Below are 24,744 nucleotides of genomic sequence, written 5' to 3' on the forward strand. Positions count from 1 at the left end.
CAGATGCTGAACTTCATAATGACAAATCATCAGCCCGAAATAATCCAACATGTAATCCAACAGACTATGTGGCCCTAGCGGCACATGGCTTGAGTTATCTTTAACAGAGAAATAACATGAAATATTGAATCTGAAGATGAACAAGTGACTCAGTAGCTCCTCCTACAGAGACCAGGACGTCAGTAGCAGTGCATACACAATCCCAACAAATGATAAGTGAATATGAAAAATAAAATAATTATAATCATATATGTCCTCTTCACAAAAAATAAGACGACTTCATGGTGAAGAAGAAGAGGCGTGCTTCATACACAGGTAGTGAGTCTGGACCAGTAATGTTCCCTTTAAGAGCAATGCTGCTGCTTTACAGCTTTAGCTGACCTAGTAATAATGCACAGAACTGAGGGTCGTTGTTGGGTGCTTTGTGTTGGTGACTTTTACTCTGCATCCCTCATAATGGCCAACCCTCATGTCACCCATGCTGCGTGATGTGATCATTCAACATCTTCTCCCGTCTGCTGCCTGAAACCATCCAAGACAGCGACCCGGGACACATTTGGCACTCCCCCCCCCCCCTTTGCTAGTGTGATTTTGGGGACTCCTGGGCCAGTGTGGTACACAATGGATGCCACATGCAGACCATCATGTAGTCTCTAAACAAGATGGCTGACATCAGGCCAGAGATGTCATTTTTAGTGTCTATTCTTTTCTATCAAATAGATCCTGTTATGTTGTCTTCTGAGAAACTGCCCTGCTCTGTCCTAATAGTTAAGCAACTGAAAGGGCATTAGACCCTGTGTGAGAACTGTTTGAGGCAATGGTTCTCAGTCAGGTCCTCAGTAGTTGGCTACATTCAGCTGTGGTTCCAGGTGTAAAAACAGGTGAATGTAAAGAACTACATGCTAGAATAGAAAACCAGCAGTACTGGTGGTACCTGAGGACCTGATTGAGAACCACTGGTAAAGGGGAATGAAGAATGTTTTAGTTTGCTTGTACAGTTTCTGTGACCATCCCCCGTCCCTGCGAAGGCATGAACCCCCCCCCCCCCAATAGGTCCAGGCACATATAATAAGGCTATGAAAAATACACATAGTACAGACCATCAATATTTACACTGGCTATGGCTCCACACACACATGAACATGGAACCAGTTTTAACGCTGAACCTCACAGTATTACTAAAGAAGAAAAAAGAAAAAGGCAAACGTTTAGCGGCCTATTTTTATCTACCATCTACCAAATCTATACAGTTACCCCCTCCCTGTACGCCCCCCTACACCAGCTCCCCCCTCGTATCTTCTCTCAGCTACAGTCTGGCTGCCGGGTCAGCTGATTGTCAAGGTAGATATCGTACAGTAGCATCACACCAGCCCCCACCGACCACGCTGTTACCTCTGCAAACAACCCCCCCACACTCCAAGCGGGGTAACTACATGTATCATAAACATAATGTGTAAGTTCATTCACTACGACTACCTTTTGCTGGGATGTTGACTAACCACATTGGCTTTGTCCCTTGGTTATCAAGCTTTGTGGTGCGTAAAGTGTTGTCAGAGTGTGTGGGATTGGTGCGTCAACGGAGAGCGTTGGCTTGATGCAACGGGTAGATTGACGTGCATGGAAGGCAACGTTACTGCAACGTCAGCGGCTGTTTTGGAATGAAACTGCAGCGGTAGCCATTGTTTAAGTCCACATTTACATTTTGTCTTTACACTCTGCATTGGCACCGCAGAGTGCCGTTTTCTTAAAGAATTGCTATTCGTTAGCCACAGAACACACCCTATAAATGATCGGTAGCTGGCTGTTCCTCATTATTTTGACAGCCAGGAGAGGAAAACCTACGCTGTCCACATGAACATTAGGAATTTTTATTCCGAGCGGCTGTAAATTCAAAGACCAAAACTTGTTGTGACTTCCACAGTGGCTACAGCTTTAAATAATACTCGAGCCATAACAAACTCGTAGCCACCCATGATGAGGAATGCAAAGTTGGAGGTTTTAGGGCCAAAGTTTCCAGGTGACAGGAAGGAGGGACAGAAGTGTTCTGGAAAACCGTCGACAAAACAAAGACACAACATTCTAGACACAGCTATTCCTCAATAACATAGTACACGTGGCCATGGTAACCTGAATTAATGGTCACGGCAATTTGCATATGAACCCTGTGCTACATCGACAGCTTTGGTTGTTATTCAGCTGTGCTGTTGATAAGGTGGGGGACACCTCCAGTCTGCTAAGACTGACAAAGTCACTGAGATGAAACAATTCTCTCATTAAACCTTGTGTCCAGATGATCTGCAGAGCTTCACTGTGCTGAAGGAGAGACAGAGGGGGGGGGGGGTAAAGTGGAGGGTGAAAAGTTTAATAACATTCCAGAACATTCTGGAAAACAGTCCTCAAAAACATGGAGTTGCGTGCTCTAGAACGTTGCTTAAAAGAGTTCCAGAGGTGGGTGGCGTTGGGGGGGGCGTGGATTTCGCTGTGAATGCCGGCGCCAAGGCCCTTCAGAACTTGGTGCTGTGGCTGAAGCTGTCGGACATGATGATGTTCTTGTAGAAGTTGTCGGAGCGTGTGGAGCAGTAATCCTTGACCTTATCAATCATCTGGCTGACTGGCAGGATGGAGGAGGATGAAGAAGGGGGCTCTGGCTCTGAGGAGGAAGAGGAAAAGGGGGCGCACTTGGGGCTGGTCTGGTTGGAGTATCCTTTTCCTGCACCCAGGAAGAAGGGGAACAGAGGAAGACAGACAGTTATTTGCCTTTTCTAAGCAATTGATTTCTAAAGCTGCAGGTGAGAACGAGCCTCAAGATCAGTGTTTCTCAATCTTTTTGTGTAAATGCAGTAATTCCCCCCGGTGGCGCCGTGCTGCAGAAAGTGTTGACATCAATAATGTTCATAGTTCCTATTTTCATACTGTTATAGGCAGATCTGAGGATGAAAAACATTTATTGAAAAGAATGAGAGACAGGAGCCCACCTTCCTTTACACGTTGTTTTTGAAATCCCAAAATTCATTATACAGGCCCCCTCTCTCGACTCCCCTCAGGACCTGGACCCCCGGGGATGAGAACAACCACCGTGGCTTATCTGTGGTTAATTCTAAATTGTTTTAGGTTATTCCTGTCACAGCAAGGACCACAACTGCACAGAATAAACAACACTATGTTGTCTACCGCCGCAGTAGGATTGTTCCACACTGTCATCGCAGTTAGTGGTTTGTAGCAGAAGCTTTGTGAAGACTTCATCAGAACAGCTAGTCCATCTGAATTCATGATGGAGGGTGTAAAAAGTGCTTGTAGGAACATGTACATCAAGTGATTTATGTTCATAAATGTCAGTTTGAATTAACCTGAACTAAGTGGCTTGAACACAGCAATACAAAAGATCAAACCACACACTCACTCACACTCACACTCACCCACACACACACCTTGTCACGCTATACTGGTGAGGACCACTCATTGACTACATTCATTACCTAGCCCTTCACCCAAACCTAAACCATCATAATTACATGCCTAACCTTAACCTAACCCTGACCCTAACCTTAACCCTTACCTTAACCTTAACCATCATAACTACATGCCTAACCTTAACCCTTACCCTAACCTTAACCCTCATAACTACATGCCTAACCTTAACCCTTAGCCTAACCTTAACCATCATGACTACATGCCTAACCTTAACCTAACCCTAACCTTAACCATCAAAACTACATGCCTAACCTTAACCCTTACCCTAACCTAACCCTAATCTTAACCCTTACCCAAACCTTAACCTAATCCTAACCCAATCCTTACCTTAACCTTAACCTAGCCCTTAACCCCAACCTTAACCATCATAACTACATGTCTGACCTTAACCCTTAACCTAACACTTACCCAAACCTTAACCTAACCCAATCCTTACCCTAACCTTAACCATCATAACGACATGTCTAACCTTAACCTAGCCCTTAACCCTAACCTTAATCATCATAACTACATGCCTAACCTTAACCCTAAACCCAAGTCCTAACCCTAAAATAGGCCCTTTTCCTCATGGGGACCCATGAAATGTCCCCACAAGGTAGGTGGTTTGGCACATACACACAAACACACACATTAATGCATAATGTACTCATCAATATTTGTGTTACTGTAAAAGCCTAGAACAACACCTGGCGCCAATAGTTTGAACCTTGACAAAGCAACTTGGCTTCCATGTATTTTTTTCCTTCCAGACCAAATGATGTAACTTTCAAAAGTAGGTTTTTCCCAGAAGAAAGGGCTCATTTGAATAGCACGAACATTGAAAAATACACAAACCATGGACGCTTGTGTATTTTCATTCACTAGACACAAGGTTTTATTTTGTTAATCATTTTTACATGTCCAACACATCATTTGTGACCTTTTGTTTCAAATGAGAAAATGGAAGACGATCCAACATGGCAGTGCAAATAGTTTTTAACTCGCAGGTCTGTCTCACTCTCCAGGTCAGCATGTGGTTTACTCTGTTACGTTAAAGAGATTTGTCAGGGGCTGGAATCACCTTTAGCACCGAGAGATAGCGATGGTTTCCTAAGGTGGGAGGGAGGTGCAAAACCTCGATTTTTTTTTTTGGACCCCCCCCTTTTCTTCCCAGTTGTATCTGGCCAATTACCCCACTCTTCCGAGCTGTCCCAGTCTCTGCTCCACCCCCTCTGCTGATCCGGGGAGGGCTGCAGACTACCACATGCCTCCTCCCATACATGTGGAGTCACCAGCCGCTTCTTTTCACCTGACAGTGAGGAGTTTCACCAGGGGGACGTAGCACATGGGAGGATCACGCTATTCCCCCCAGTTACCCCTCCCCCAAAAAGGCACCCCGACTGACCAGAGAAGGCGCTAGTGCAGCAACTAGGACACATACCCACATCCGGCGTCCCACCCGCAGACACGGCCAATTATCTGTTGGGAGGCCTGACCAAGCCGGAGGTAACACGAGGATTCGAACCGGAATCCCTGTGTTAGGAGGCAACGGAATAGACCGCCACGCTACCCGGATGATCAAAACCATGATATTTAATGAAACAATTTAACAAAACAGGAAACACAATCCATCCATTATCCAAACCGCTTATCCTGCTACTGCGGTTCCCTGTTCAGTGTCGTGTTTTCTTTGTCATTTATACGTTAGTTTTAAGTTTATTTACAAGTGTAGGCCGTCCTGCGCTCTTCTACAGCGTCAGGACGTGTTAACCCTCAGAAGGGATTACTCACTTCCCTCCACCATCACGGACAACTTCCCCATCGATATTATCTGCTCACCGGCCTCGAGGTGGAAACGCTGCCCCGTCGGCACCGTAAACAGAAGAGGGGGAAACGAGGCGGGCTACATGCTAAGCTAAGTAGCGCTCCCTTCAAAGTGTCCCTCCCCAGTATCTTCATGGCTAATGTCCGGTCGTTAGCTAACAAAATGTAGGAGATAAGACTCAGGCTGTCCTCTCAGAAAAGGCTGCAGAACTGCTGTCTGCTGATGTTTACGGAGACTTGGCTCAACAGCAACATGGCGACTCGGCAGTCGAGCTAGCGGGCCGCACAGCCTTCCGTGCCGACAGGACAGCGGACTCCGGCAAGACCCGCGGAGGACGTTTGAGTATTTATGTCAGTAACTCTTGGTGCAACAATATAAAGATGGTTGAAAGGCATTGCTCTGCTGATCTCCAGCTCCTTATGATTCAGTGCAGGCCTTTTTACCTGCCCAGGGAGCTAACGGCCATTACCATCGCCGCTGTATACACCTCCCCACATGCTAATGCTAAGGTAGCACTGAAGCAGCTACAATGTGCCATCATCAGCCAACAGACCCAACACCCGGACAATGCCTTTATCATAGGTGGTGACTTAAACAGGCTAACCTGAGGGCTGTATTGCCCAAATTCCATCAGCATGTCTCCTGCCCCACTAGGGGGACAAAACACCCTGGACCATCTCTATACAAACATCAAGGACTCATACATGGCTACTGCCTGTTCCTGGTCCCAGCCTACAAACCCCTAATAAAACAGATCAAGCCAGCAGTAAAGACAATCACTGTCCGGCCAGAAGGAGCAGTCTCTGAACTCCAGGACTGTTTTGACAACACAGACTGGAGTATTTTTGCACATTCAGCTACCCATGGCTCCCATATAGATATTAATGAACTGACATCTGCCATACTAGCCTACATTAACTTTGCACTGAGAGTGTTACAACAAAAAAATCAATCTGTGCCTTTCCAAACCAGAAACCCTGGATGACCAGTGAGGTCCGGCAGCTGCTGAAAGTCCGGGATGCAGCGTTCACGTCAGGTAACTGTGAGGCCTACAGCGCAGCCAGATCCAACCTCAAAAAGGGCATCAGAACAGCTGAACATAAATATTCCCTACGAATAGAGGACCACTTTCACAATAACTCTGATCCCCGGCAAATGTGGCAAGGCATTCAGTCTATCACAGACTACAAAAGCTCCAATAGCGGTCCCGCTGTCCATGATGCCTCCCTGCCAGACAAGCTAAATCATTTCTATGCCCGCTTCGACAAGGACAATACTGACCCAGCCACAAAAATCCCCAGCCACCCAGAAAACCAGATGCTCACTCTATCAGTCGCAGAGGTCAGAGAATCACTGCACAGAGTGAACACATGGAAAGCTGCAAGACCAGACGACATACCGGGTCGGGTCTACCGGGAATGTGCTGACCAGCTGGCTGAGGTCTTCACAACTATATTTAACCTCTCACTGTCCCAATCTAAAGTCCCGGCATGCTGTAAGACCACCTCTATCATTCCTGTCTCCAAGAAACCAACATCCACATGTCTGAATGACTACCAACCCATAGCACTCACCCCCATTGCCATGAAGTGCTTTGAGAGACTGGTCCTGGCTCACATCAAAAACATTAACCCCCCCCCCCCCACATCAGTTCGTCTACCGTCCCAAAAGGTCTACTGAGGATGCCATTGCCACTGCCCTACACATTGCTCTGACCCACCTTGAACTTAACAACACATACATCCGGATGCTGTTTATAGATTACAGCTCTGCCTTCAACACTATCATCCCCGCCAAACTAACCACCAAACTCCTCTCCCTTGGCCTCAACCCCTTCCTCTGTAACTGGATCCTGGACTTCCTGACCAACAGACCTCAGTCTGTTAGGTTAGGTGACCACACCTCCTCCACCCTGACCCTCAGCACAGGTGCCCCTCAAGGCTGTGTTCTGAGCCCCCTCCTTTTCTCCCTCTTTACCCACGACTACCTGCCAACTCACCCTTCAAATGTTATAGTTAAGTTTGCAGATGACACCACAGTCATTGGCCGTATCACCAACAATGACGAGATGGCCTACAGAGACAAGATTGAGCACCTCACATCATGGTGTACTACCAGCAATCTTGTCCTTAATGTGCAGAAGACAAAGGAGCTGATTGTGGACTTCAGGAGGTCTAGAAGCTGCAGCCACTCCCCCATACACATCAATGGGGTGGAAGTGGAGCATGTTTCCAGCTTTAAATTCCTTGGAGTCCACATCAGCGAGGACCTTTCGTGGACATTAAACACCCAGGCCCTTTTGAAAAAGGCCCAACAACACCTTCATTTTCTGAGGAGGCTGAGGAGCGCCCGTCTACCCCCCAAAATTCTCACCAACTTCTACCACTGCACCATAGAGAGCATCCTGACCATCTGCATCTCAGTGTGGTACGGCAACTACACCTCAGTAGACCAGAAAGCTCTGCAGCGGGTCGTCAAGGCGGCCCAGCATATCACCGGTACCCAGCTCCCAACCATAAAAGACATTTATCACAAACGCTGCCTTCGAAGGGGTCTGAGCATCAGCAGAGATCCCACCCACCCCAACCATGGACTGTTCTCCCCCCTGCACTCTGGGAGGCGCTACAGGAGCCTCAGAGCCCGCACTACCAGGCTCAAAAACAGCTTCTTTCCCCAAGCTGTTGCCCACCTGAACCTGGCTACCCACTGAATGTCTGTAGATATTTTTAAATATTTTGTACTCTTGCTCTTTTTTAACTTATTTCCAACCTTTGGTATTCATGTGTGTATATCTTATACTGTGTTTGTCTTGCACTGTTTGGTGAAGCCACAGCCCTCATTTCATTTTTAACATGTGCCTGCACATTGTTTTTAAATGACAATAAATTGAACTGAATTGAATTGATTTGAAATGCTGGAACCTAGCCATGTTTCACAAAACAAAACTACTAAGAATACACACGACAATTTCACAAAACTGAAGGGAAAGTAATTCTTGCTGGCTATTGGACACAACCTGAGTCCATGTTGTCCATGTTTGAATAGCATCCTTTCCTGTTAATGCTATTTACTTCCACCGGAGCCTCACGGAGAGATGTGTGAACTGAGACTGAAGTCGTGGCAGAGGAGATCCAAATGATCAGAGGATGTTTAAATGACAGGAGTTATACTTGGTTTAGCTTTACTTTGAGAAAAGCAACGTGCTACCTCAAGGCAACTTGACTTCCTACTTTATCTGGTGATCTCAGAGTGATGTTGTAGACAACACCGGAAGTGGTGTTGGTAGGCCAGTAGGGGGCATTCTTCCCTCTGGTCCTAACAAAAAGAACAAATATCAAATCCCAATGCCCCACTGCAGTGACGAGGAGACTGTGCTGTAGGAGATGCCGTCCTTCGGATGAGATGTTAAACCGAGGTCCTGACTCACTGTGGTCATTAAAGATCTCATGGCACTTATCACAAACAGTAGGGGGTCCCCGGTGTCATGGCAAAACTCCCAACCTGGCTCTCTCCATCTGGCCACCTGATCACCCCCCATGTAACTGGCTCAATGACTCCTCCCTCGCCACCTCAAGCGTATGTGTGGTGAGCGTTGTGGTGCAAAATGGCTGCCGTGCATCACCCAGGTGGTGCTACACATTGGTGGTGGTTGAGGTGAGTTACCCCCTTCAATGTGAAGCGCTCTGGATGTCTAGAAAAGCGCTGTATAAATGTAATGAGTATTATTATTCAGATGAGGAAGATAATACACACCTACCTTTTACGTTTGGTTTTATTAAATTGTTCTGTGAAATGTCTTTTTAATTTCTTGGCCACCATCGTTTTCAGTGGGGCAATAGAGTAGCAGGACGGGTGGGGATACACTACACAACTTTTAAAATCCTAAAATATGGGTGTTCGGGTAGAGTAGCGGTCTATTCCATTGCCGACCAACACGGGGATCGCTGGTTTGAATCCCAGTGTTACCTCCGGCTTGGTCGGGCGTGCCTACAGACACGTGTCTGCGGGTGGGAAGCCGGATGTGGGTATGTGTCCTGGTCGGTCAGGGCACCTGCTCAGGGGGGGAGGAGGAACTGGGGTTATAGCGTGATCCTCCCACGATCCTCCCCCTGGTGAAACTCCTCACTGTCAGGTGAAAAGAAGCGGCTGGTGACTCCACATGCATGGGAGGAGGCATGTGGTAGTCTGCAGCCCTCCCCGGATCGACAGAGGGGGTGAAGCAGTAACCAGGACGGCTCAGAAAAGTCGGGTATTTGGCTGGCTACAATTAGGGAGAAAAAAAAGGGGGGGGGGGAATCCCCAAAAAAAAAAAATCCTAAAATTTTGTAAAATGAAATTGATTTGTGTAGATTGTTTATGAACAACTGTAAAGTTTGGGATCACACATTACACAGCCTGTCACCTGTAACTCAACCAAACTGAAAACAGCCTACACTTCTCGACAAGCTCCAATAAAATCAAACATGTTTAATCTGATCATCGCGTTGTCGACTGGAGTTGTATGAGAGAGATTCTCTCACACATAATGATGACAACACAGCTACCGCGGCTCTCAGATCTGAAAGTCACTGCTAAATCGGGCTTGAAAGTCATGTAGGTCTAGCACTGCATTTAGGTAGAACTGATCTAGATTAAACCAGCAGTCCAGTCATCCACAATGGGAGAACATTCTGGACGAGGATTTTATTTGTCTTATCCCCCCCCCCATGGTACTGCCACTTCAGAAACCCTGACTGTGGTTGTAGAAACGGTTGTAGATGAAAGTTACTCATCACTTCTAAACGGCCATAGCAAGTCCCTCTAGAAAAATGTTAACGCCCGCGGCTGTGCAGGCACCTCCACCACCTGTAGGTGTCACTAGGACTTCAGGAACAGATTATAAAGATCCAGTCCAATGTAAACAAGTATTATAGTGTAATATTAATGTTAACTGAACTGTAACTGTAACAGTATGTTTTTGTGGACACTCCTTGTGTGTTTTGTTACTGCACACCCAAACAAAACCCTGATCAACTGTAAAGTTGATATGGCAATAAGTTACTGAATTTTCAGTTTGTCATTGTCACTGTATCTGATAGCTGTAGCTAGCTTGCTGACTTACATGATTGTTCATTCAAATCAGGGAATTAAATGTAGCTTACTACATACAAGTGTCTTTAGTCGTATTTTCCACATTTTCACAAAACAGTTCTAATATTTTGGCCAATTTTATATTAACAAACCTGTCCCAACTGGAAAACATGATTTTCGTTCAACATGATCTTTAAGAAAGAGGTTTGAATCAGTGATTGACTACCTGCTGCTTAATAAGCCTTGAACAAACTGATGGGTAAGACATTTGATCTCTGTCTCTTCAGATCTCAATCGCTCCTCTCTCTAATCAGAACCTGCCGGTGACCTCTGACCTCGGTAAGCATTGCCCGCCGTTATCTGGATGTCTGGGTGGTATCCAATCTGCGTTCTGTTTGCCAAGTGGAGCTGCTGGTGTTGTTGGGCAGAAAATAAGTGCCATCCCCCCTCCCCCTGCCAGCCAGACAAGGCTATTTTTCATAAGACCATCAGGATGGGCTGAGCCAGGCCAAGCAAAGTGAAGCCAAGACAGGTCACAGGGTTTCATACCAGCAGCTTCATTTCTAAAAGCATATTTGGATTTCATTTTCTGCTTGAGCCCAAGATCAATTTTCAAATTGTGTGCATACCTGAATTATAAAGACGACTACAGTCACTGGTATCTGCACATTACTCCCCTTTGGTGTTCTTGGAGGCTCTCAGCTATTGTCACTAGTTAACTGAATAAATATTTTGGCCTGTGTCAGGTCAGCGAGGAGTGGGAAAATATTTGGGGGAAAAAACATACTTGTGTCGGGGTGTGCAGAAGAGAGGTGAAGAAGAGAGTGCAGGCAGGGTGGAGTGGGTGGAGAAGAGTGTCAGGAGTGATTTGTGACAGAAGGGTACCAGCAAGAGTTAAAGGGAAGGTTTACAGGATTGTTGTGAGACCAGCTATGTTGTATGGTTTGGAGACAGTGGCACTGACGAAAAGACAGGAGGAGGAGCTGGAGGTGGCGGAGGTGAAGATGATAAGATTTTCATTGGGAGTGATGAAGGAGGACAGGATTAGGAAGGAGTATATTAGAGGAACAGCTCAGGTTGGACGGTTTGGAGACAAAGCAAGAGAGACAAGATTGAGATGGTGTGGACATGTGTGGAGGAGAGATGCTGGGTATATTGGGAGAAGGATGCTGAATATGGAGCTGCCAGGGAAGAGGAGAAGAGGAAGGCCAAAGAGGAGGTTTATGGATGTGGTGAGGGAGGACATGCAGGTGGCTGGTGTGACAGAGGAAGATGCAGAGGACAGGAAGAAATGGAGATAGATGATCCGCTGTGGCGCCCCCTAACGGGAGCAGCAAGTAGCATGCCATGTCTGACACATAAAGAAGCAAGGTTTCGCCTGAACTTTTTAGGTTGATAACTCCCAAAACAACATTTTTAGGTCAGGAGTGAGCCATGATCTTTATGGAAACACATCCCTAAAAACTTACGAGAACATTTTCTCTGTAATTGCCCGATGAGTATCCTGTGCCCTAGTCAAAGCCAGCTGCCTCTCATTCTTTGGTCTATAGTGAACCTCCATTATAAAATCAGATTACAGTTATCATATATGTCCATACAGATTTATCCAGATGAGTGTCTTGCTCTATTGATCGAGTTTAGACCACTATAATGTCATGATCACATTTTTTCAAGATTATTATTTGCTCTGCTACTAGTTTTACTCAATAACCCTGGTATATCCGTTTGAACACACATAGGACCTGATTTCAAGATGAGGATCTGGCAGATGGTTGGTGATATTTATTGTTTGATTATCATAGAAATTGAATGAGAGTAGAACAGACATTGAAACGGATTGCTGTGGTCATTTGAGTAGTTCGAAAGAAAATGGCGACTGTTGTTAGTTGCCATGGTGGCAGCAGATGTCAGTGGGGCCGTAAATGTTCATACTACTCAACTGCTTGTTTGGTTGTTATTACATAATCTCACCTCAGTGGGTCCATGACTTTGAAGTAAAAAAAAAAAAGACCACAATTTGCCGCAAGTCTGCTTATACGGAAGTTCGCCCACTACAACGGTCACGGGCCCAATCCCAGTGTCCACACTCACAGATTCACAGACTTTGAGGTGCGTTCCTGCTAAATCCGTGGGGCTTCAGGGCTGTCCCACTGTCAAAATTGTCAAGTTGAGTGCTCACAGACATTTCGAGCTGTTTATGGCGACTTTCTGTAAATCCGCATTTCTGCAGACTTTGCGTGAGAGAATCCCCCCCCCCCGTTCATAGCGTTTTGATGCCAAACACAGGGTTACCAAGGGAAGCGCCGAAGCATTAAAAAAAAAAAAGGGAAAAAAGGTAGATAAACAAGCACCGAAGGACACGTGGGTGTTCAGCCTGGCCATGGTATGCCTAAATTTACAGAGAAACACTACATTAACAAGGATTTAAGATGGTACATGAAGATGCATGAAATCAGAAGAATACAAGTGTATATGCTATATTAAACACCCAGTTCATTAATCAACCATTTCTTTTAATTTTTGCTTAATGATGCCGTGACAAAAACAAGTTAATTGATTGACAGTTACCTCTGGTCCACCGTGTAAGGTAAGAGCCTGGAAAACAGTCAAATCTTCCAAAAACAAATTCTACCGGCCTTGGTCATGTGGCTAATAAAACAATCTAATTAAAACGTGTGTAATCATAGCCAAGATTCCACCTTCCAGAGTTAAATGAAACCCAGGGGATTTACTTTCTGACTAATGTTGGTATTCTTTTTCTGCTTCTGAGAAACAGCAGGAAATCTGAGGTAGACAGATTAGGGAAGATTAGATAGAGTAGAGAAATATATGAAGCTAAAACTAGAGAGTTCTGGAATGATTCTGTCATAAGTTAGCAAAGACAACAGATTGGTCAAGAGCTGAGCTCTTAGCCCATGTGTGATCAACAGTATTCTCATTTTTATTATTAGTGAGCGAGTTGGGAGCCAGCACACCGTTGTGAATTATTATTAGTGATTGAGTTGGGAGCTAGCACACTGTTGTGAATTATTATTAGTGAGCAAGCTGGGAGCTAGCACTCTGTTGTGAATTATTATTAGCGAGTGAGCTGGGAGCTAGCACACCGTTGTGAATTATTATTAGCGAGCAAGCTGGGAGCTAGCACACCGTTGTGAATTATTATTAGCGAGTGAGCTGGGAGCTAGCACACCGTTGTGAATTATTATTAGTGAGCAAGCTGGGAGCTAGCACACCGTTGTGAATTATTATTAGCGAGTGAGCTGGGAGCTAGCACACCGTTGTGAATTATTATTAGCGAGCAAGCTGGGAGCTAGCACACCATTGTGTACTAAAATGGTGAATAAGTTTATTAATAAGTAAATAAGTTGATTAAAATATGCTATGTTTAACAATTATATTTACGTTGAGAGATTAAATGAATCCCTGGTAGCTTTAGAAAGCACATTTTGATGGGTTGTGCATGGACCAGACTCTGTGTCTAGCACACTTTCTGGGAAATTTTGAGTCCCTAGGCATTGACAACACCAGGGGGTTGTTAAGTTTAATTATTAAAGTTAAAAAGATTAAAATGAAAGTTAAAAGCAAGCAGGGCAGCAGGCAAACAACCCATCAGCTGGGAACCGATAGTGTGAAGGAAGGGTCACGATGACCTGGAGATGGGATATCAAGTGAGGGTTCTGTCAAATATGGGCAAAATCAATTTTCACCCATTTCACAATTAGATATTTCCCCTTAAACCCTTCAGTGTACTCTCAATTCAATATTTACAACTTCCAATTCTAGGAAATGCGTTAATATTCTTAAAAACTAAAATTCCCGTGAGCTGTGGCATGCAGTTTGATACAAATCAGCACCATAGTTGTAGTGCTGGTTTGCAAACTAGGGTCGTATAAAGATTTATCTACAGAATATATCAAATATTTACTGCAGCTGAAACTTAAATTACATTGTGTTTAGGTGGTTTATTTGAAAAAAAAAATACAAATATTGATTTATTTAGGATTTTTTAGCAAGTACTGTAGAAACGCGTTTTGGGATTGTTCAGTGTCAGAAACATTGCATTCCAACAACTTTCTGGCGAGACCCGAAAGAATCTTCATAATAACTAACAGATTAAATATCATATACATTCACTGACCGAAGATTATGAAAATAAAATGCACATTTCCTGCTAGAAGTGTTATCAAAACACATTTTAATGCTGAAATGACCTTAAAATATTGTATTTTCCACTGAGAATAAAAGGAATGTTAGCTGTTTTTTCCCCCCGCAGACAGAAACTTGACAGTCACGTGACGTAGATGCAGGCTCAACCAACATTGACTATAAGTAGAAACATTGACGTGAAACATATTTTTGGTTCAGAAAGATCAATATTTTAACCGTCAAGATTCTCTACCCCCCATCCGTTCCCAGCTGTTACTTTGTTTGTCTGTTGACTTTAACTTTTAACTTTAATAACTAATGACTTAACCCATTGGTGGATTTTATTCGATCATCGGCTCCTGCACTGACTTGATTGCACTGAAAGCTGAATTCAGTAGTGCTGGGGCTATGTGTGGCTTGTTTCTAGCCTGTGGCTAAGCTAACCGAACAATTATGCCAACTTTGCCCTATGAGGACTGTGTGCTGCTGAAGAAAGCAAATAGAAAGATCGCTGACCTTGAAGTGGATGTTTGACAGCTTTCTGATGAACTCCATAAAAAAGACTTTCTTTTGACCACCTTCATGGACGTGGCATCTGGGCAGTCTAAACGGATTGCCTCTCTCAGTGCAACCATCCAGGACACAGTTCTGAAGGACCACTCCACTTGTCCACAGCTTTCCTCCTGCTCGACAGCTAATCACCAGTCGTCCTGGGCCGAAGTGGTGGTCTGCGGTTGCAACAGAGGCTCAGATGGGGCTGCCTCCCCCCTCACCTAGGCCTCTCCAACCACTATGCAACCCTGTCTGACGACACTCTGGTCCGCCCAGCTGATGTTCCTGCAACTCCGACGCATCTCGATCGGGGCCCTTCTGCAAAAATGGCGCCTGCCGACACTGCAGCTACCCCGTTGGTGGCTAGTGGTGTTTAGGTGGCTTACCATCCCACTACGAAGCCAAAATAACAGCCCTCATTCCAGGTAATGACCTCCTCTTCCCGAGATGCTCTCTGTCTTCTGTGTCCTGAGACGGCAGAGAAAATCATTCTTAGAGCTGATGTTGTTGCCTCGTCAAAATACTTGTTTGCTCGCACACCACATCCCCAGTCGGCGATTTCAACACAGTGTGGATGGATCGTGTACTCTCTTGCTATGAGAGCCCACAGCCGACATCTCCTTGTCCCCCTTTCCCCCAGCTACATTAATAGTTGGGGATTCCATAATCAGGAACATCCGTTTTCTCAATGCAGCCACTCGCTGTTTCCCTGGAGCCACAGTCCCTAATATGCTGAATAAGCTCGTGGGGTTGATCCGCTCAGTCCCGTCCTCCACCAGGTGAGTGACCGTTCATATGGGGACAAACGATGCAGCTCGTCAACAGTCTGAATGAACCAAAATGGATTTTATTGACCTTTTGAGCTTTTTAAGTACTTGTGGAAAGTCTGTTATTTCAGGTCCTATTCTGACACTGGCCTGTGGAGCAGGGTCTTTCAGCAGAATCTTCAGTCTGCACACGTGGCTCATCTCCGCCTGCAGAGCTCAGAATATTGTTTTTATTGACAGTTTTAATTTCAATTGGGATCGTCTCTCCTTCGAAACTGACGGAGTCCACCCAAATAGGCTGGTTAGCTGGATGCTAGCGGCCAACATGCAGTACGCCGTACAGTCCTCTCCACGTGACTGACTGTTTACATCCTATGCTTCCCTCCCGGAGCCTCCACTTCCGCTTGTGGTGGCACCCAACAGTACTGTTCGGCCCACTGGCTCCCTCTACTGGCATCAATCCTCTCACAGTGAGTTTTCCCCATACAGATTATTATTAGGCACCATGCCTCTCATCGACACGATGTATCTAATAGTAGAAACAACTGTAACAATTATCTGCAATTTGTGTCCTATTTGCTGTACTCCCTTTGGTTTTAACTCTGCTTTGACACCAAACAATTGTGGCCTCTTGAATGTGAGATCTCTGAGTAATAAATCCTTTATCATCTGGACATTTTTATGATTACTTAGACATGGCTGTCCCCAGGGGATACTGTTCCCCTGATTAAGGCTAGCTCCCCTGATTTTACATATTTTTATATTCCCAGGCTCTCTGGAAGGGGGGGTGGCCTAGCTGTTTTTTTATAAGTTAGGTCTTAAGTGCCATCCTGTTACTTTTGGTAATTTTTTATCTCCTTTGAGGTTTTATGTTTTTTAATCATTGTTCCTCCCCCTGTACTCTGCATTTTAATCTATAGCCCCCCAATTCAGTTAGTTTTATTTAAGTTATCTGATCTTCTATCGTCATGCCAAAACATGACGGGGTGCTTATTCTTGGTGATTTTAATATTCATGTGTTGTCCTTCCCATTCCCTGACTTCACATTTTTTGGATCTTATAGACTCTTTTAACCTCATTGTCTGTTAAAGGGGCCACACATTTCAAGTCACATTTTAGACCTCGTACTCGAATTTTGCTTCTCTCTTGAGTGTCTTAATCTGGTGGATATACTTGTAACTGACCATAAAGCTTTCGTTTTCAAAGTTCCACTACAGCTCGCTATTCCTAGTCACTATCCTAAAACATGATCTCGCATTCTCAACGCTGGCTCTGAAGTTAAATTCTGTGATGCTTTTAATTCATCATCCTTCAATCCCCGGTATCCCCCCTCAATCCAGATGCACTGTTAAATTTTTTCAATGATCAGTGCCTATCCATCCCGACCAAATTGCACCATTTAAAACTATGAAACAAAAATCAAATACCCCCCCCCCCCGGCTGAACGATCACACTCATGCCCTTAGAAGACTCAGTAGAAAATGAGAACGACAATGGATGGTAAACAAATCCAGATTAGCACATAACACCCTTAAATACCAAATTTTAATTTACCAGAAGGCAGTTAAAGATGCGAGATCAATGTACTTCTCTGAACTGATAAAGAAATAACCACAATCCTAAAGTTTTTTAGGGTAATTAATTCTGTCATTAATGGTCCCTCCACTTCTTTATTTGAACCTGATGTTGTCCGAAAAAAATCCTCTCTCATTTTTTTAAATAAGATGAAGAATATCAGGCCCCAAATTCAGCCTGGCCCATCCATTCGTTCCATTCCCCATGTTAATTCTGGCTCTTTTACCCAGTTTTAAACAATTACAATTTCAGTGTTAGAGAGTACAGTCTCCAATATGAACTCCTCCTGCATCTTAGACATCATTCCCACTAAGTTCCTCAAAGAGGTATTTTCAACTGTTAGCCCCATTATTCTGTAAATTCTTAATAATTCTCTGGCCTCTGATTCTTTTCCAGACAGTTTTAAGCATGCTATTGTTCACTCATTGCTGAATAAACCTTTAGATCCCCTGCCCTTAAGTAACTACAGACCAATCGCCAAATTGTCTTTTTTATCTAAGGTTCTGGAGAGAGTAATTTCATCTCAATTGATTTCTTTCTTCTTCTTTTTTTTTCTTGGACTCTTACTAAATGGCTTGAATCCAAACTTGATGGGGCTTTCACTAGAATGCTGCGTGCTGCACTAAATGTATCCTGAAAGAAGCGTCTCTATGGCAACATACCCGCTATCTCGAACACTATCTGAGAATAAGGGGTTTGATTTGCTGGTCATTGCTGGAGCAGCAAGGAAGAACCTGCAAGCGACACTGCTTTGGTCACCCAAACGTGTCTTTCCACGTTTGGGAAGACCTGCTATGCAGGATAGAGATGGGTGGCGTGAGAGGGTCAGAGCCATCCGAGGATACTCAACCTGATGATGATGAAGATGATTTCTTTTATGAACACTAATAGTGTTTTTAACAGTTTCCAGTCTGGTTTTAGACCACGTCATAGTACCGAGACAGCTCCAGTTAAGGTCACTAATGACCTACTGCTGACTGCAAACAGAGGTGACTGCTCGATTTTAGCTCTTTTTGGCTTAAGTGCTGCCTTTTTCACAGTCGATCAAAGCATCCTCTTACATCGCTTAGAGACTTGGGTTGGCTTCAAGGGCTAAGCTCATGGTTTATCATGCTATTACCTCACCAACAGAACTTTTTCAGGGTAACTCTACTTCCTTGATGGCCCAGTTGAGTTGTGGTGTCCCTCAAGGCTCATTTCTTGGCCCCCTTATGTTTGCAATAGACATGCTGCCCCTTGGCCAGGTCATTCAAAATCATGATGTGTTTTACCATTTTTCTGCTGACGACACTCAGTTATACACAGAGGTGTAAAAACCAGGTCCAGAAAGTAAAAGTCCAAATCATGTATTTGCTCCACTCATGCACTACACCAGCAGATTCTAGTCAACAGCACTCCTCAACTAGGTAGGGAAAACTAGTTAATGAAATCAGCTGGTTTAGTAACATGGTTGGAGCAAATACACGGTCTAGACATTTACTTTCTGGACCTGGTTTTTACACCTCTGGTTATACATGCCCCTAAAACACACAGATCCTAGCACCCTTGCAAATCTTACAACTTGCCTCTCTGACATAAAATCCTAAACATGCTGTTCATTTATGTTTTCTTTAGTTCAAGCTACTACTACTTTCGGCTGCTCCCATTAGGGGTCGCCACAGCGGATCATCCGTTTCCATTTCTTCTGCGTCCAACTTGAGCGGGCCCTCTAATATAATCGTTCCTAATCCTGTCCTTCTTTGTCACTCCCAGTGAAAATCTTATCATCTTCAACACTGCCACCTCCAGCTCCGCCTCCTGTCTTTTCGTCAGCGCCGCTGTCTCCAAACCATATAACATAGCTGGTCTCACAACCATCCTGTAAACCTTCCCTTTAACTCTTGTTGGTACCCGTCTGTCACAAATCACTCCTGACACTCTTCTCCACCCACTCCACCCTGCCTGCACTCTCTTCTGCACTCCCCGTTACTTTGGACAGTTGACCCCAAGTATTTAAACTTATATGCCTTCGTCACCTCCACTCCTTGCATCCTGACCATTCCATTGTCCTCCCTCTCATTCATGCATAGGAATTCTGTCTTGCTCCTACTGACTTTCATTCCTCTTCTCTCCAGTGCATACCTCCACCTCTCCAGGCTCTCCTCAACCTGCACCCCACTCTCGCTACAGATCACAATGTCATCTGTGAACATCATCGTCCATGGAGACTCCTGCCTGATCTTGTCCATCAACCGGTCCATCACCATTGCAAACAAGAAAGGGCTCAGAGCCGATGCTTGATGTAATCCCACCTCCACCTTGAACCCATCTGTCATTCCATTCACCATTGTCACACTTCCCTCATACATATCCTGCACCACTCCTACATACTTCTCTGCAACTCCCGACTTTCTCATACAATACCACACCTCCTGTCATATGCTTTCTCTAAAGCCACAAAGAAACTCCTTCTGGCCCTCTCTATACTTCTCCATCAACATTCTCAAAGCAAACATCATATCTGTGGTGCTCTTTCATGGCATGAAACCATACTGCTGCTCGCTGATCGTCACCTCTCCTCTTAACCTAGCTTCTATTACTCTTTCCCATATCTTCATGCTGTGGCTGATCAACTTTACACCTCTGTAGTTGTTACAGTTCTGCACATCACCCTTGTTCTTGAAAATCGGTACCAGTATGCTTCTTCTCCACTCCTCAGGCATCCTCTCACTTTCCAAGATTGTGTTAAACAATTTAATTAAAAACCCCACTGCCATCTCTCCTAAACATCTCCATAGCTCCACAGGTATGCAATCAGGACCAACTGCCTTTCCACTCTTCATAGCTGCCCTCACTTCCTCCTTGCTAATCCACTGAACTTCCTGATTCACTATCCCCACATCATCCAACCTTCTCTCTCTCTCATTTTCTTCATTCATCAGCCCCTCAAAGTATTCCTTCCACCTTCTCAGCACACTGCAATTTCTATCCTTGATCGCCCTAATTTGTACAAGTCCTTTTCTCCTTCCCTAGTGTCTAACCTCTCATATACCTTTTCCTGTGCCTTTGCCACCTCTCTCTTTGCTTTACGCTGCGTCTTCTTGTACCGTCTACTTTCTCCATCTCTCTGACTATCCCACTTCGTCTTTGCCAACCTCTTCCTCTGTATACACTACCGTTCAAAAGTTTGGGATCACCCAAACAATTTTGTGTTTTCCATGAAAAGTCACACTTATTCACCACCATATGTTGTGAAATGAATAGAAAATAGAGTCAAGACATTGACAAGGTTAGAAATAATGATTTGTATTTGAAATAAGATTTTTTTTACATCAAACTTTGCTTTCGTCAAAGAATCCTCCATTTGCAGCAATTACAGCATTGCAGACCTTTGGCATTCTAGCTGTTAATTTGTTGAGGTAATCTGGAGAAATTGCACCCCACGCTTCCAGAAGCAGCTCCCACAAGTTGGATTGGTTGGATGGGCACTTCTTTGAGCAGATTGAGTTTCTGGAGCATCACATTTGTGGGGTCAATTAAACGCTCAAAATGGCCAGAAAAAGAGAACTTTCATCTGAAACTCGACAGTCTATTCTTGTTCTTAGAAATGAAGGCTATTCCATGCGAGAAATTGCTAAGAAATTGAAGATTTCCTACACCGGTGTGTACTACTCCCTTCAGAGGACAGCACAAACAGGCTCTAACCAGAGTAGAAAAAGAAGTGGGAGGCCGCGTTGCACAACTGAGCAAGAAGATAAGTACATTAGAGTCTCTAGTTTGAGAAACAGACGCCTCACAGGTCCCCAACTGGCATCTTCATTAAATAGTACCTGTTAGAGCCTGTTTGTGCTGTCCTCTGAAGGGAGTAGTACACACCGGTGTAGGAAATCTGCAATTTCTTAGCAATTTCTCGCATGGAATAGCCTTCATTTCTAAGAACAAGAATAGACTGTCGAGTTTCAGATGAAAGTTCTCTTTTTCTGGCCATTTTGAGCGTTTAATTGACCCCACAAATGTGATGCTCCAGAAACTCAATCTGCTCAAAGAAGTGCCCATCCAACCAATCCAACTTGTGGGAGCTGCTTCTGGAAGCGTGGGGTGCAATTTCTCCAGATTACCTCAACAAATTAACAGCTAGAATGCCAAAGGTCTGCAATGCTGTAATTGCTGCAAATGGAGGATTCTTTAACGAAAGCAAAGTTTGATGTAAAAAAAATCTTATTTCAAATAAAAATCATTATTTCTAACCTTGTCAATGTCTTGACTCTATTTTCTATTCATTTCACAACATATGGTGGTGAATAAGTGTGACTTTTCATGGAAAACACGAAATTGTTTGGGTGATCCCAAACTTTTGAACGGTAGTGTACTTTGCTGTACTTCCTTTTCTTTAGCTCAAGCTAATCTCCAAAATTAGGTCATTTTTATCAATTGCCGATCTGCAAAAAGTTGTACATGCTTTTACCTATTCTCAGCTTGACTATTGTAACGCACTTTACTTGGGTATCAGCAAAGGCTCCTCTACCATCTGCAGTTGGTACAAAACACTGCTGCTCGACTCATTACCAGGACAAAGAGGCATGATCATATCACTCCTGTGTTTGCCTCCCTACACTGGCTCTCTGTTATATTTCAAATTGATTTTAAAATTGTATTGTTCACTTTTAAGGCCTTAAATGGTCTTGCTGCTACATACACTTGTGAGTTACTTACCTGGTATACACCCTCTCGGCCATCAAGATCCGCAGATGGAGCTTTGCTGGTTATTCCCAGATCTTAGTTTGTCAAAAAGGGTGATCAGGCTTTTGCTGTTAGAGCCCCCACACTATGGCACTCTCTTCCTATTGAATTAAAACAAACCAAGTCTGTAGCTTCTTTTAATCTCATCTTAAAACTTTTTTCGTTTTGTTTTGTGAAAGCGTTTACAAATGTTTGGTATTTGTTTTTAGTTATACTGTTATTTGGTCTTATTCTTATTTTGCCTTGTCTGCTTTTATTTCTTTGTAAAGCACTTTGTAACATTGTTTTAGAAAAGTGCTGTATAAATAAAGTTATTAATGAATTCGTGGTTTGCAGAAACACAAAATGCCAACATTTTAATCTGGTGACTGAGTTGCTCCCGTCTTAAGTCGAAGAAAATCTCCCAATTGAAATGTTTTGGTTTAAATGTCATTCGGTCCAGCATGAAAAAAGTCTCGAGAAATAATCCCCCCCCCACCACCTTTAAAATGCATGGGTTTAAGTTTAATTCTGTGTAGCATGAAAAAAGTTGGAACAATCGTGCTCTGGGACACAATTCAGTATATTAATTTTCATGACTATGAGCATGAAGAAGCATGATACCAGGTTGCCTTTCCCCAGCTTAGTCCAGACACCCTACGGAGGAAACTAATTTCAGCCGAAGAAAGTGCAGCCAAAACAGGAGGGCATGTGCATGGCTGACTTGGATTGGGCAGCGGCAGAGAGCGAGAAAGTTGAATGAAGAGAGGGCGCGAACAAAAACTTTTTAAAAGGTTTTGAATCACCGCAATGAGATGCTCTTCATAATACACTCGTAACTGCCCAAAATATTTTAGGCTGATAAGGTCCAGTAGTTTGCGAGATTAGCCACAGACACGCACATGCACAACCAAATGCATAATCCCCTCCAGGCTGCCACCTGGTGGAGATAGTAAAATTGTGATGATTTCAGTGAACATGCTTCATTCCTCTCCCTAACTTGCAAAGTGGTGTTGATCATTTCTTCACGGAGCTCTGAGAAAAACAGAAAGCAATCTGGTTGTCTTTGCAGCAGCAGTGCAAACAATAATGCCACCTGGAAACGCTGGCGGGGGGAGGGGGGTTGAAAAGTTGTCTATTGCCACTTTAATGCAAGACTGTCCTATGACAGAACAGTCACACGGTTGATTCCAGTAATAATCACCACGTGTCCATCAAAATGCCTTAAATGTATATGCATGCTTGTGTAAAAGAACCCAGAACTTAGATGAGATCACTGGTAATGTTTTGATCCCTGCAGGAACTACAAAATATATCATGTTTGGGATGAACATAATTACATGTGCCATGGACAATAAAAGATGTGTATACATTCATACTGGTCAAGGATACACAAGTACTAACACATATACACACAAATATACTGCAGTTGACAGCGAAGTGGCGCAGTGCAAGCGTTGTGCAGTGTGTGAACTGATGGGTGCAACACACAAAAGCCTCCCATACAAACTGCACATTCAGCGACAAAGCATCCCAGTGCCTCCGCAATGAAGGGAACCCAGTGACCGTCTCACTGACTTACCGTCAACTCCCAACTTTGGATTATGTAATTCATCAGTCTGTGGTTGAGACATTGTCTTATTTCTTTATACTCCTTGTTTTTGTGGGGTGTGTCAGCGAGTCAGTGAAACAAGCTTATTTCTTTACCATAGCTTTGTGAAATGAGTATCATTGCACTTCCACAGAGAAGAAGAAAAAGAGTTCTGCCGCCTTCCCTCACAGACGCTGGGAAATATGTTCTCTGGAATGAACTGCAGTTTTTGGCTTTGATTTTGAATTTATTTAAATTATCACACATTTGAAAATGAATTTCATTAAATAGAGATCGAGGTGCAGCTTTCGAAAAGCCACACAATTCAAAACAACTGAGGTGTACGTGTCTTGTCGTTCACGTGACAAAGCCCTGTGTTGATTTGCTGGTTTGCAGAGTTTCTGCATAAATAATGCCAGCTAAATATACACTACACATGTTGGCCTCCCATCTCCTGCATGGGGATGCTCATGTTGTTTTCTTAAGAAAATGATAAAAAAAACAAAAACAACAACATTTAGATAAGAAATTCCTGCATGATTTGAGATTGACAGCTCTAAAATAGAGATGCTGGTAAGGCTCGTTTCCCTGTCAGCCTCTGAGTACTGAAGTGGGAATATGAAAGAATACAAACACCAAGATTAGAACAGCTGGTAATGCTGGTGTTTAAAGATTATGAATCCCATCTCATCTCATCTTCAGCTGCTTCTCCGGGGTTGGGTTGCGGTGGCAGCAAGCTAAGTAGGGCACTCCAGACGTCCCTCTCCCCAGCAACGCCCTCCAGCTCCTCCTGGGGGATCCCAAGGTGTTCCCAGGCCAGAGTGGACATGTAGTCCCTCCAGCGAGTTCTGGGTCTACCCCGGGGTCTCCTCCCAGTTGTTCGTGCCCGGAAAACCTCCAAAGGAAGGCACCCAGGAGGCATCCTGATCAGATGCCCGAACCACCTCAACTGGCTCCTTTCGACACGAAGGAGCAGCGGCTATACTCCGAGCTCCCTCTGGCTGTCAGAGCTCCTCACCCTATCTCTAAGGCTGAGCCCAGACACCCTACGGAGGACACTCATTTAAGCT

The 24,744-nt window shown here is 44.3% G+C and overlaps 1 protein-coding gene across 1 annotated transcript in view; it reads right to left on the minus strand.

Annotated features, from left to right (window-relative positions):
- Positions 1 to 1,307: 1,307 nt before the first annotated feature.
- adgrg6 (adhesion G protein-coupled receptor G6) overlaps positions 1,308 to 24,744 on the minus strand; it is a 180,657-nt gene continuing 157,220 nt past the window's right edge. The window contains exon 23 of the mRNA XM_056294246.1: positions 1,308 to 2,710. Within this exon, the coding sequence (XP_056150221.1) occupies positions 2,505 to 2,710 (206 nt within the window). The 3' untranslated portion in view covers positions 1,308 to 2,504. The remainder of the gene's footprint in view (positions 2,711 to 24,744) is intronic.

Source organism: Lampris incognitus, chromosome 15 (assembly GCF_029633865.1).
Source record: "Lampris incognitus isolate fLamInc1 chromosome 15, fLamInc1.hap2, whole genome shotgun sequence".
NCBI classification, from domain to species: domain Eukaryota; kingdom Metazoa; phylum Chordata; class Actinopteri; order Lampriformes; family Lampridae; genus Lampris; species Lampris incognitus.